The sequence below is a fragment of the Echinops telfairi genome, unplaced genomic scaffold, assembly GCF_000313985.2.
Source record: "Echinops telfairi isolate 266 unplaced genomic scaffold, ASM31398v2 ScPeMD7_7469;HRSCAF=8507_0, whole genome shotgun sequence".
Classification (NCBI taxonomy): domain Eukaryota; kingdom Metazoa; phylum Chordata; class Mammalia; order Afrosoricida; family Tenrecidae; genus Echinops; species Echinops telfairi.
This window is the reverse complement of record NW_022111372.1, coordinates 54886544-54900140: the sequence shown is the minus strand read 5'-3', so window position 1 is coordinate 54900140 and position 13597 is coordinate 54886544. Positions and strand designations below refer to the sequence as shown.

The 13597-nt window shown below is 52.0% G+C and overlaps 1 protein-coding gene across 1 annotated transcript in view; it reads right to left on the bottom strand.

The window, feature by feature from the left end:
- Positions 1-1708, bottom strand: part of NKX2-5 (NK2 homeobox 5) — a 3023-nt gene extending 1315 nt beyond the window's left edge. The window contains exons 1-2 of the mRNA XM_004697135.2: positions 1308-1708; positions 530-675 (exon numbers count right to left, since the gene is read on the bottom strand). Of these exons, the coding sequence (XP_004697192.1) occupies positions 530-675; positions 1308-1638 (477 nt within the window). The 5' untranslated portion in view covers positions 1639-1708. The remainder of the gene's footprint in view (positions 1-529; positions 676-1307) is intronic.
- Positions 1709-13597: the final 11889 nt, after the last annotated feature.

Here is a 13597-nt window from a genome sequence, read left to right as displayed (position 1 = left end):
TGCTCCGGGACAGGTCAGACCCCAGCAAGGGGGGCTGGGCCCCAGAGTTGGAGTTGCAGAGACAATAAAACTGGGGGTGAAGGGTTAGGGTTAGTTTGGTTTGAGATTTAAATGAACGGAACTGAGGGCTCACAGGGTGGGGTTTTGGGGGTGCGGGGAACCCTCCCCCCAACACATAGATCCAAAATTACGCAATCGGAACCAGCGGTCCTAGTGGAGCTGGGTGGTGATCCGACGCTCCCGAGCGCTTGCCGCAGGGTTTGCCAGGCGCCCAGGCCGCCAGCCTCGGAACCTGCCCAGCCCGCGAGCTCAGGCTGGATTCGAGTAGGAATCCATTCCAGTTGCCCTGCCCGCTGCGACTGTTTGGGGCCCGCCTGCTCTCTGCTCCTCCATCCACCCTCGTATCCTTTCCAGGCTCCCAGCAGTCCACGGACCTGCGGCCGGGTGCTTGGCCTCCGCAGAGCCTGCGCTGTTTGGGGGGTCTGCCCGAGCAGGGCTCCCCGCCACCACCACCCCGCGCAGGACCCACCTCCCTCCCCCGTCCCGCGATAGCGCGGATGGCGTTTCTGTCCAGTCTCCGGTCATCTCCCAGGTCCCGCGGGCTTTTGTCGCACGGCATTTTCGGATATTTCCTACCAGAAAAACTCTGGGTCCTAACGGCGCCGGGAAATTTTGCTGGGAAATGCGGATACGTCCGAATCCCAGAGGGCCCAGAGTATCCCATTTAAAAATAAAGGAGACCCTCGTTTCCCAAGATTATACTTTGCTGGCACAAATGAAGAAGGCCCAAGAAACCGTGGCCGCGGGTAATGACGGAAGGACCAGGACCCTCCCCTAACTGGGAACAAAAAAAGGTGCTTGGCGTGCTGAATTTAATTTCTGTTTCGTTGTTTGGTTCAGATCCTCCAAAAGACTTAAATCTGAACTGTGGACCAAACCTCTGATGCAGAAAAAGTATTTCTGTCTTTACAACAAGCTTTGGACCCTCTGCTTTGTGGCAGACCCCGGAGGAGCGGGGCCCGCAGCCGCCTCCTGCTTTTGTTAGGCCGAACTTTTGTGTCTCCGCTTTCTGAGCCTCGCAATCCGCATTTCCTCCCAATCTCCGATTGGACGCGCGACGCTCAAGCCTCCAGACATCCTGGCTTCCCACACTGGGAGCCCGGGTCCCGACCCGCGGCCCAGGGACGCACACCGCCATCGCCTCCGGAACCCTGGATTTCTTGGCGGTGGGGTTTGGGGACAAAGGCGCGCGAGTGGCCAGTGTCCGCAATAAGGGGGAAGGGTGGGGGCTGGTGTTTTCTCCTCACCTTTCTTTTCGGCCCGAAGGTCCTTGGCAGGGTCCGGGTCGCCGTAGGCGCGCGGGTAGAAGGCGGGGGCGGCGGGGAAGGCAGGCACGCACTTGGCGGGCGAAGGCGCGGGGCCCAGCTCAGCTCGCAGCTCCGGGAGGCCGGGCGCCGCCGCCTCGGGCCCCGCGTAGGCCTCGGGCTTGAAGGCCGCCAGCATGCAGGAGGCGGGCGCCAGGGTGGCCTCCAGGCGCGCCGAGAGCTCCCCGGCGGCCAGGCTGCGCTGCTGCTGCTCCAGGTTCAGAATGTCTTTGACAGAGAACGGCGTGGGTGTGAGTGCGGGGCTGGGGAACATGGTGGCAGCCCCCGTCTTACAGCGCCAGGTGGGCGGCAGAAAGCGGCGCTGCCCGCGGCCCCTGGCAGCCTCGCGGCATGGTGCCCGCCGGCCGTCCGCGCGCGCCCGCTGGCCTGCTTGGGGATGTGCGGGGCAGCAGGTAGCGCCCAGCACCAGGGGCAGGGGAGGCGGGACCAGCCCAGGGGAGGGGGCGCTCAGCCAGCCATTGGGCCGGGGGCGCGATGACAGGAGCAATGAGCAGTTTCGTGTCACCTAATATAGTCATAGGACTCAAAAAAAAAAAAAAAAATCCTGCTCAGCATTTTAAAGGGGCCACCACACATTAAAGAGATCTCCTCTTTTTTGCTCCAGTAGCCAGAGTTTCTGGAGAGTTTTCTCCCGAGAAACACAGCCAGGAAAGGGTTTGGCTGGGTGGGAATGGTGGGTCTACGACTTGAAGAAATGCTCTTCAGCACCCAAAACAATGGGAATGAAGGATTGGGTGTGGAGCTTGGGAGGAAAAGCATTTCAGCTTTTTTTTTTCCCCTCCGAATTTTCAGGCTCAATCACTTCATCAGCATCTGACTTGGAGAAGAAGCTTAGGGGAGAAGGCATGCTACAGAGCCTCACAAGGCGGAGATCCTGGATTTTGGGGGGTGATAACTGACTGTTCCTACAGGGCCTCACATGCCCTTATAGCCTCCCTGCCACCCCTCAACACCCTCCCCCCTTTCCCAGGACCCCAGACCTAGAGGGTTTTCTGGATGAAAAGAGCTGGCAGGGTATGGAGAAGGTTGTGGAGTGAGAGACAGCTCTTCGCCATGGTGAGAATTGTACAGTGCACAACTACTGGTGGTACCTGGGGAATTATCCTCTCCTTAATACTTAAATCCAAATTCCCTAGAGAGCTGTCCCAGGGTGCCCCCAGACCAGTATCCTGCCTCAGGAGCCCACCTTCATGCCCCTTTCCCACACCCATCCTCCTAGCTAGCAGCAAGACCCTCAGGTTCATTCAAGCCCCAAGACCCCAAAGGCCCCCAGCCCAGGTTTAAAGTCTTGACAGGCAGGGCTCTTTGAGCCCAGCTGGACCAGGACTTCTCTGAGGTCTCTGAGCCTGGTTCTGAGTGGGGCACCCTGGTGGCAGGCCTGACACATGTAGGTGGGGTGATCAATTTTAGCCCAGGTTCATTAAAGTAGGTGTTCAGTCTAGACAAATCTGACACCATTTCTGGAGCACACACTAGGTGGCCTTGTCATCTAAAGCCCCATCTTATTCCTTTGGGCCCCTGCACCCTTTGAAAGATCTGATGAAAGCTCAGGGCCCTCCACGCCACTGCCACCTCAGAACTCTGCCTAGAGGTGTCTATTTGGCCTACAATTTCAGGAGGGTCCTGGAAAGCCCCAAGGTTGAGGGGCATCCACCTTAGGTTGCCTGAGGTTGGCCCAGCTTATCTGTGGGAAAACGTTTGATTTTTCTAAGACTCAAACTCGCAGAGGACGGGCACATTCGGGACAGGGACATCTGCTGAGGTTGGAGAGGTGGAGGGCTCCCCTTCTTGCCAGGGAGTTTAGTAGGAAAAAAGGCAAAGGCCACACAGGATCAAAGACTCAGCACATACAGGCCCCGCTTCCTCTGGCCCCCAAAACCCCCAAACGCTCTTCCATCCAGTAGATTCTGACTCATAGCTCATAGAACAGAGTAGAATTGCCTTGAGACTACCTTTACCCGAGTAGAAATTATGATCTTTTTCCCGGAGAGCCTCCAGTACTAGCTCTTGGGCTTAAAGGACCGGTAGGCAGCCCTAGGGAATGGACTGGAGTCAAGCCCTGGCTCAGTGCTTGGAACTACCCAGACCCTTCAAACTTCGAACCCAACTCCCAGGGCCTGACTGAGGCCTCCGAGCTTAGGGCACAGGGGAGAAGAGCCCTGCGGAGCGGGTCCGGGAAGAAGGCAGCACCCTGGGCCTCTGCCCTGACCTGGCCGGCCGATTTCCTAGCCCAGCTCGCAGGCACCAGCACCAGGCCCAGGCCGCCTCCTGCTTTGGAGCCAGGGACGACGCTTGGTTCTAGGGTTAACTCCTCTGAGAAGAATGTCTTTCCCCAAAAGTGTACAGGAGCTCTAGGACTCCTTCGCCTGCCACCTTCCCACTCACCCCTGCTCTCCCCCTCCACGGACCCTCCTATGCTCAGAGGCTTTGGCACCCACTTTCTTGCCGGGCTTTTTACAATGATCGCTCCCAACTAACCTATGTTGTGGGTCCACGTCGCTTTTGAAGATTGTTTTGGGGGAGTGGGAGAGAAGGGCTATCTCCCAGGCGGTGACGTCTGGCAAACGAGCCACATCCGATTCAATTAAGCGCCCCGCTGAAAGGCGCTCAGAGAGAGCGAGGGTCCTGGGAGCGCAGTTAAGTGAATGGGCTGGCCCGACGGCTCTCGATGACAGTTTGAAAGATTAGTGTGAGCCGAAGCCTGAAATATTACCGTTTAATGGGGGACATCAAGGCTGCATCCGGGATCCCTGTTTTCAGGTTTTTAAAGAGAGGGATAGTTCTGGAGGAAGAAAAAGGAGAGAGAGAGAGAGAACCTGAACAATTTCCTCCGCAAATGCAGGCTGTGAAGCTGTCTCACCTCATTGGGCCTGCGGGCTTCCCAGACCCACAGAGAGACCTGAAGGTCAGTTGTCAGGAAAAGGAAGGAAAAAAAGACCTTCCTATTTTTGACAAAATCAATGCCTTCACCCCTCATGCCCCCTGTAAATCCGGTAATAATTTTTCTTAGCTTAAAAAAAAAAAGGCAGGCATTGGTGTTTCCAAAGAGAGGCTGGGGTGGGGCTGGGGGACAAAACCCGATAAATAGGTACGGAATTGAAATTGAGGGGCAACTTTTGCTGGGCACAGCCAAGAAATAAGTCAAGAGCGATTTCTAGCCTTTTCAGGGTGCAGTCCTTACTGTTATATAAATGGGGTGGCAGGGTGGATTTCCCCTTTAAATCGAGGTTGCCAAGATTGGGGATAGGGAGGCCAAGCTTGATTCTCAAGCCCTCTCATCTCACCCCCCCTCCCTCCCCCAGGTGGCTGACTGTCCATCTCCGCCTCTCTAAGCCACACTTTGGACAAGCAAACCGTACAAACAAACAGCCTTCAGCCAAGAGAAAGACCCGTAGAGCCTCAGTTGGTATTGATAATCTATGCACGTAGTTCCTTGCCTTTTAGAGTTGATACTCCAAGATTAGCTGAATTCCAGGGTAACACATATAAAATATTATTAATTGAAAAGAGATCGGCCTCCCCCCCCCCTTCCTGCAATCAACGGGGCTGGCCGCAGAAGGTATATATGATTAATTGAAAGATAAGCTGGAACTATCACCGGGAATGTCATTAATGCGCCGGGGAGACGTCCATTGGAGACAGGCAGCGTTATCCGCGGCTTTATCTTCAACAACGCCTCGCTCTCGACCCGCGCCGGGGGAAACAGATGGGGGTTTCTGTCTGGGACGCTCACCCCTTGTTTATATTTTGGGAAGAATCGCAACTCGTGGGAGTCCCCGGCTGGCCCCCTGATAAATGAACATTAGCACTTTTTCGGACTACTGTATCAACAAAGCGGCCGCGGCGCGGCAATAATTGGTGAGAAAGCAAACAGAGGGCGCAGAGGACAGCGCGCCTCTGCTCTTCGTCCGGCTGATGGATGAGCAGCGGAGGCTGCGGGCCCGGCTCCCGGATCGCCCGGGCCCGGCCGGCCTCGGGGCCCCTCCGCCGCCCAAGCTTCCTTCCTGGGCCGGGCTTGGGGGTCGGAGCCAGCTCTGGAGGCTGTGAATGTCGCCGGTGTCCACTGGGTTTTTTCTTTCCAGAAACGCGACTTACTCAGGTGATACAAAAGGCCCCTCGTGTCGTTTTTTTTGGACGCCCACCGGGTGCACCCCGGGCTCTCAAATCTGTCATCACGGATCCTCTGATTTCCTGGCAGAGGAGAGTGCAGCTCTGAGAGGTGAAATGACTTGTTCAAGGTCACACACAGACAGGAAATGTCAGTGCCAGGATTCGAACATACGGCTCACTTCAGAGCTGGAGCCTTACCGATTGCAGATGAAGGAAGACCCTATGCCCCACTCCCCACCCCAAGTAAACACCACCAAAAGACCCCAAAATTCATTGTCATCAGTGGATTTCGACTCACAGGGACCCTTTAGGACAGAGTAGAACCGCCTCTGTGGCTTGAGGAGACTGTCACTCTGTAAGGGAGGGGGACCACCTCCTTCCCCAGAGAAGCTGCTGGTGGTCTGCAACCTTCCTCTGCCCTTTGGCAGGTAGATGCCTAGGAGTACCACCCTTTGCCTCCAGGGTTCCTTCCAAGAGACCCCCAGGCTGTTTAATTGGGGATGTCAGGGTCCCCTAAACATTCACTAGTTAAGAGGCTTCCTTCCAACATAAAGCTCATTTTAGAAAGAGAGGAGGTCGGGCTGGACAATAGAAAAGTGGGTGAAGGGAGACGCCGGACAGGGCAAGATATGACAAAATAATAATTTATAAATTATCAAGGGTTCATGAGGGAGGGGCGAGCGGGGAAGGAAGGGAAAAAATGAGGACCTGATACCAGGGGCTAAAGTGGAGAGCAAATGTTTTGAGAATGATGAGGGCAATGAATGTACAAATATGCTTTACACAATTGATGTATGTATGGATTGTGATAAGAGTTGTATGAGCCCCTAATAAAATGATTTAAAAAGAGAGAGAGAGAGAGAAACTGTAATGAGTACACACACAAAAAGAGGGGAGGAAGCCACACTAAAACAAAGTCAAGCCACACTCCCTGCCACCAAGTCCTTTCTGACTCAGAGCAACCTGTGGACCAGGTTAGAAATGCCTTCTGTGGGTTTCTGAGGCTGGACATCTTCACAGGGCTGTTGGTGGTTTCTAACCACTGACCTTGAGGTTAGCCGTCAAAGATAACCCACTACAGTGAATGTGCTCCCAGAGCGCTTCTATTGAGATATAACTCACATACCATATGTGCAATTCAGCCATTTCAAGCTTCCAGTTCAACGGTTTAGTATATTAGCGTGTTCTATGCACTATAGTTATAGTTAAGAGTTGTAGAACCATCACCACAATTTCAGAACACCTGACCACCCTCTAAAGAACTCCCTGTGCCATCCAATTCTCACCTTCAAGAGCCCTCTTCCACCCTCCCACCCCTACCCTCAGATAACCTCTCTTTTTTTTTTCTCTCTCTATCGAGTTCACAGAAGTGGATCCAAGGAATTTTGACCTTCTCTGTTTGGCTTCTTTCGTTTAGCATAATGTCTTCAAGTTTCAGCCATGGTGTAGCTTTATAAGGACCTCATTCCTTTCTACAGCGGAGTGAGAGCCCATTGTAGGGATATGCTGTCTTTTGTTTGCCTGTTCATCTGGTTGTTTTCACCGTTTGGCTCTCCTGAAAAATCCCCCAGCCCACTTCTCAGGGAAAACCAGACCCTTTTCCCTTGGGAGGACTCATGAGGACCTATGATTGTGTGGCTTGTTTGACTGTACAGGACCGAGTGTAGAAGGCTCCACTTAATGACCTGCTACCATATGGGGATGTTTTAATTTCTTTACAAAGTTTTCTTTTTCACATTTTCATTTGCACGAAGCCCCCAAATTATTTATCCAGTCCTGATTCCTGGGCAATTTGAGGGGGGGGGGGTAGTGGACGGGACCAAGAAGAACAAAAACAAACCCACTGCCATCAAGCTAATCCCAACTCATAACAACCCTATAGGATAGAGCATAATGGTTCCTTAGGGTTTCTGAGACTAAATCTTTGAGGGATCGGACAAGTTCATTTTTCCTCTCTCAAGCAACATTGTAGTTAGTGGTCTAATGCCTAACCCAGGAACACTCCAGCCTGGGAATACTGACTCTAGGTCCTCAAAGTCCGCTTTTCCCACCGGCTTTTCCCTGCAACCAGCTAGCATAGATGGGAAGCTTCCTGAGCTGCACATGTATTGTCTACCCAACGTTGCTTGTCCATTGGAAAGATCCAGAACCCATAGAAGAGCACATCGGGCAAGTAGTTCTAGCTGGCGAATAGATAGATAGATAGATAGATAGATAGATAGATAGATAGATAGATAGATAGATGGATAGATAGAGCTGTGTGTGTAACAGTGAGAGAGGAGAGGCCATGAGAATGGTCAGAGCTTTTAGCCAGCCAGTGGCTGATGACACAGCCTCTTGGTGACTGGGTGCTCCCTCTGATTTCCTCCTTTTCATCCACATTGGCTGTGTGCACTAAATGCTGGGGTTGTACAGCAGGAAGCACACACACTCTGAAAGAGGCAGAGCTGTACCAGAAAGAGTACCAATCTGTGGTCTGGTATTGTGTTCTGATCTTGTCTCTCTCCCACTGACGGGTCTGGGTCACATTCTTTGTCTTCCTTGGTCACTGTTTGTTTCCTCAGTGTCATTAACCCTAAAGTTCCATCAGGGTGTTCTATTCTGAGGAACATCCCTGGGCTCAGGGCTCACAGGCTCATCGGGATAGCAGGGCCTGGGGTGGGGTGTGAAAAGGATGTTAGGTTTACAGGGATAGAAAGCCCTGTCTTTCTCCCTCAGACCTGCTGGTGACCATGAGGGCTCCTCTATAAAAAGTAGCTGGTTAGACAGGAAATAAGCCCCTGCCAACAGTGAGATTGTGCTAGCCATACAACAATATACCTTCAAAATACAGTGAAAGTGATGTTAGAGAAATTTGTACACTAAAATACATTCAGTTGTAGTGAGAGAAAAAAATTGAACTTGAAAATTAAAACATGAAAGTACTATGGATAATTGAAATAATAATTCTGATTTTCTGGTATATTTGGGGAGATAGGTGAAGAAAACAAAAGATCTGAAGCAGATAAACATACCTTATATAAATTTGATTGAATAAAAAGAATCATGTGCACAGAAGGGAAAAAAAGGCCAGGTACACGGGGGAAATACTAACAGCATATTACCAAAACCTGATTTCTACAATATGGCCAGATGTCTGTAAATCAACTAGAAAACGACCCAACGCAGCAGTTGAAAAATTGGCCGATAGTAGCAAACCCTTACTCATTTATGAAAAGAAAGAAGCAAACAAAAATGATACACAAATGAAAACAAAGGTGTTTTCCCTTACCAGATTGACAAAGATAAAAAAGTTTGATTATTTTCTGCCCTGATAGTGCTGGCTAAATATTCAGCTGCTCACTAACAGGTCAGTGGTTCCAACCTACCCAGCAGCTCCTATGGAGAAAAGTTATTACAGTGATCTGCTTCCCGAATGATTACAGCCTTCCACTGCCATCCATCGTCCCTGGGAGTTTGGATTGACTCTATGGCACCCAGCAACAGCCGTCAGAGTGGACGCATGCGCCATTTACACTGTTAATCCAGAATGGAAACGGGTAAGCCTCTGTGGAGCATTTTGATCCTATCAAAACTACAATGCACAAACCCTTTGGGCAAGTAATTCCACTGCTAGGACAGAGGCATCCTTTCTATATACCGTAGATATACAAACATATGTAAGCAAAAGAGTACTTTTATTGCAGGTTTTTTGTTGTTGTTTTTTTAGGAATACAAAAATCAAGCACAAATAGATGTGTTTTAGGGGACTAGTTTACAAATTATGTTACACTAACAGAATCCCAGCAGCCATGAGAAAGAATTAATTGCATTTATAGGCACTCTTATGGATACATTTTGAGATATATTAAGTTGCCAAGTTGTACAATTCTGCTATAGAATGCTACAATTTTTAAAATGAGCATAATAGACATATATGTATAAAATGTGTGTACATATGTATATTAAGGACCAACAGAATAATCATGGATTCCCCTGGGAAAGGAGGTCAGAGACAGGACAGGGCACTTTTCATAGCCCACATTTATTAACAATTTCCTCTTGGGCTTTTTGTTCTGTTCTGGCAGTTGTTTATCATATGCATGTTACCTTTAAAAGATTTTAAAAAATCACAATCAAGGGAAATACCCCAGTTCCCAAAGGTAGTGAATCAAAGCTATCCTTGTATCTAGAGAGACTTGGGACAGTGCAAACAAGCATCTGCACCAGAATCCATTGGAGAAGGGGTGCGTATGTAAATAAAAATTTCTGGGCTCCGTCGCGCATCTTGGGACTTCAGAATCCAGTGCATGGACATCTTGGGGCAGAAAGGCAGTCGAAGAAGTGCAAGCCAGTGACATCCCGGCAGCTGAATGAAGCTGGAGCATGAGAAAGACTGAGTGAGGCCTCGTGGAGCCCCAGAGAGAAGGGAGTGAGGGTGGTCTCTGTCTACCCAGAACATGTGCCCTTGGGATTCTCCCCTGACTTGTGCATAGGTCCCAGGGCCTAGCCTGGAGGGTAGACATAAGTCTTGGGGTCACAGGGAATGCCGCTGGCTGAATCTCATTAGTCACTGCACAAGCTGTTTTTTGGTTGAAGGTCCTGCTTGGAAGCCTGGGGCTGTGGGTGGGTCCGCTGAAGGCCTACTGATCCCACCCAGATCCTGCCCCCAGATCAACGGAGGGGTCCAGAGTTCCTAGTTTTCCTGGCCCAGCCTTCAGACCACGACCACAGTTACTACAACTTGTCTTCTGAGCACCAGTCTCTAGGTACCAACGCCTCTGAAACAAGCTCTAAAACCAAACCAGATCTGGAATCTGCCCTGACAAGGCCAAGTGCCCCTTCCTTGTCTTCCAGCTTCAAAAAGGAAGGATTTCATCCCTACTTTCCCCAAACACCGGTGAGCCCCTTGCAGTCCCCAGTCTCAGACAGATGGGGCATTAGGAGGTGGTGCTGTCAATCCCTGTGTGCACAGGAGGGGAGGCCTCTCCAACCACGGGACCTCCTGCTCTGGTGCTTTGCCCTGGAACCGTCCCCACTCCCTACCCAATCCCTCGGCAGATCCGGGCACAGCCTTACTGGGGCACCGCAGAGCCTGCTGCTCCGCCCTAGACGCTGGGTAGCCCTTCAGTCGGCTGTGGGAGGACGCGAGCTCACCGCCCGAGCCGGGATGAAGCACTGGGAAGCACTCCCTCCTTAGGCTCCTCAGAACCGCTGCGCTTTTGTGACTGGCCTGTCTCCTGTCCCCAGAAGGTGACAGCCACCCCCACCACACGTAACCACCGGGAAAAGTTCTGGGTCCTGATTGTTCGTTGCTGTGTTAACTACAATAGCAAACAAAACAAATCAAATAAAACACAATGGTGCGTTCAAGCAATTGCCTTTCCAAAATATTCTCTAGGCTTGGGCATCGCATGGCTTTTTTTTTCTTTTCTCCACAACGGGTGTACAAGCCTGTCTTCTGCTCCTGTTGGTTTATTTTGTATTCACATCACCAAATATTCTAGTCAGATATTTTAAAATACACAATGCATGGTAAAAAACAGCAACAAAAATAAAGCAGACATGTATTTTTTTAAATAAAAGGGTATAATGTAAAGGGTCTCAGGCCTCTCCTCCACATCCGGTTCCTTTCATGAAAGGCAGCGCTTTACCGGGTTTATTTATTTTTCAAATCAGGGTGATTGAGACATAATGCTCCTAGAACATCATGAACACAGCTTAGGTGTCTAGTTTAGGTGTGCAGTGTCGGTTAGGTCTTGACCTATGTATATGACCACGTAATAACAATAAAAATATTTACACCTCTCCCCCAAACTTCCATACTGCTCTGCCCGTTGATCCGCATCTCAACGTTGTCTGTAACTGGCCATAAAATGTCTTTTCAGAGAGTTAATTATTAGTAGACAAAGAATTTAAAAGCTAGAGGACAGCTACGTTTCTCCAACGCCTTTCCTTTGGAACCAGGGCCCGTCTTTTGCTGGTGGGTGGGGTGTCTTTGTGTAATTTACGTTCTCCTGGTTTGAGGAGCATGTTTCTCAAAACTAATTTATCCGAGGTTAGAGACCGGTTTTGAAACTCGAGGTCAGGTGCGCCAGATCCGAAGGAGTCACCTTCCGACTCCCTTTGTGGGTTTCTCGCCAATTTCGCCCTCCCTTCTCCGTGGAGCTCCTGCTAAACCGCTGGAGCGAAAACAGCGCCGAGAGGCTGAGAACAGATGCGACCTTCCAAGTTCCTCACAATTATGTCGCTGGAGGTCACATCTGGGAAACAGCAGGTGACATTCGAGTTAGATGACCAACGATCGGAAAATGGTTTTATTTAGGGTTAGCCCAAACCTGCCCTGCAGGCGTGAGGCGTTGGCAGAGTGGAGCTGAGCCAATGGCCAGTTGGTTTTGCCCAAGGCGCGCAGCTGGCCGGGCCTACCTCTCGTGGTCCCCAGGTCTCGTGGGGCGGTTCGCCGTGGCTTCTCCGAGACAAGAAAAGTGAAACCCAGTCTGTACGGACTCCGCGTGGCCTCAGCCTCGGGTGGAAACCCCGCCAGAGCTGGAAGAGCGTCCACCCCGGGCGGGCTTCTCCTGGCCTGGGCAATTCTCATCCCTGGTATAGGAACGGCCGGTCCCAGGGCCATTCAACACTCCTCCAGGGGTCCTCCTCCTTCCTCCGCGTCTTCCAGGCCGCTCTGCGGAAACCGGGGGAGGTTTCCGAGGCTGGGTGGAGTGCCGTGTGCTGCACGGGACAAGCGTTTCCACCCGGGACCATTCGTGTCACTCCTATGGCGTGCTTCCTCCGGGCAGGGCGCTGGCGACCCCGAGGCGCACCAGTGGGGGCTGGCTGCGGGCGGCCTCCGGGCCGGCTGCTCCCGCACGCGCGCGCTCGCGCTCGCTGCGGGGAGAGGCGCGCAGTTCCAGCGCCCACTACCTGAGCGCCCTGGCTAGGAGTCTGTTGACTTGTTCTCGTGGTTGCAATGCGTGCACGTGAACTTCGCAGGCAGCAAAGCTCCGAACAGCCGTTCCGTGGCGCGTGTCCGTTTTAAACCAGGGTCCCGCAGGATGCCTTCACCCCCGCTTTGAACGTGTACACTTTATGCGAAGACGAGCTAGGGACACATTCAAACCGGGAGCGCAGTGTGCGTGTGTGTATCAGTAATGTGTGCAGACAGCCAGTTTTTTTCTCGCAAGGATTCAAAAGATTACGCTGTAAAGTGCCCTTCTTTCCCCTCCCTCCCCCGCCTCCCGCGGGCGCCGCGCCCCAGGCTGCGCTCTCCCAGCCCTGGCTCGCTGGCGGTCGCCGTGGCCAGCCGGCCGGTGGCGCGTTGAGGAGGGCTTGGGCCTTGGATCTCAAGGTAGGGAACATCTTTTGTCTCTGGGCGAGAAGCTTTCCTCCAGCAAAGATAAAGTAATCGATAGGGTCTTTTAAATAGCTCCGCGTTTCCTGTCCGGAGAGGAGTATCAGCCCGAGCGCCAAATCTGCTCTGGTATGTCACTTTATCTCCCGTCCCCTGTTGTCCCCAAACGCCGCCTGTCAAGGGAGACGCCACCCGCATTAGGACCCAGACTGGGGCCCTTCCGCTCGGGGTCACGAGCAGCGCCCTTTGGGGGTCCAGGAGGGAGGGGTCGGGAGGCGGGTGCTAGGCGGTGGAGAAGCCGGGCTGGGGTCTGAGGGGAAACGAGCAAATTGGCTGCCCTGGCCCTTCCTGGAGAAGCGTGCGGGCGACTGTCGCCAGGGACGGCTAGGGAAGGATTTCTCCTCTTTATTTTTCTAAGGAGACAAGTCGCTTTTTTTGTTTTTGTTTGTAAATCATTTTATTGGGGGTTCTTACAGCTCTTATCACACCCATCCATTGTGTCAAGCATATGTGTACATATGTTGCCATCATCCTTTCCAAAACATTTTCTTTCTACTTGAGCCCTTGGTATCAGCTCCTCCACGGTCCCCACCCTCGCCCCGTATGCCGCCTCTCCCTCCCTCTTGAACCCTTGAAAAACAGTCGCTTTGGGCCATCGAGTTATCATTCGAAAATGCGGGCGACTTTGATTGTTCAGCCTATTGTAGTCTATTCTTCAGAGGGGGCTGCACTGACTTCAGGAAGGTTACCTTCAGCCCTGCCTTGCTGAGCATGG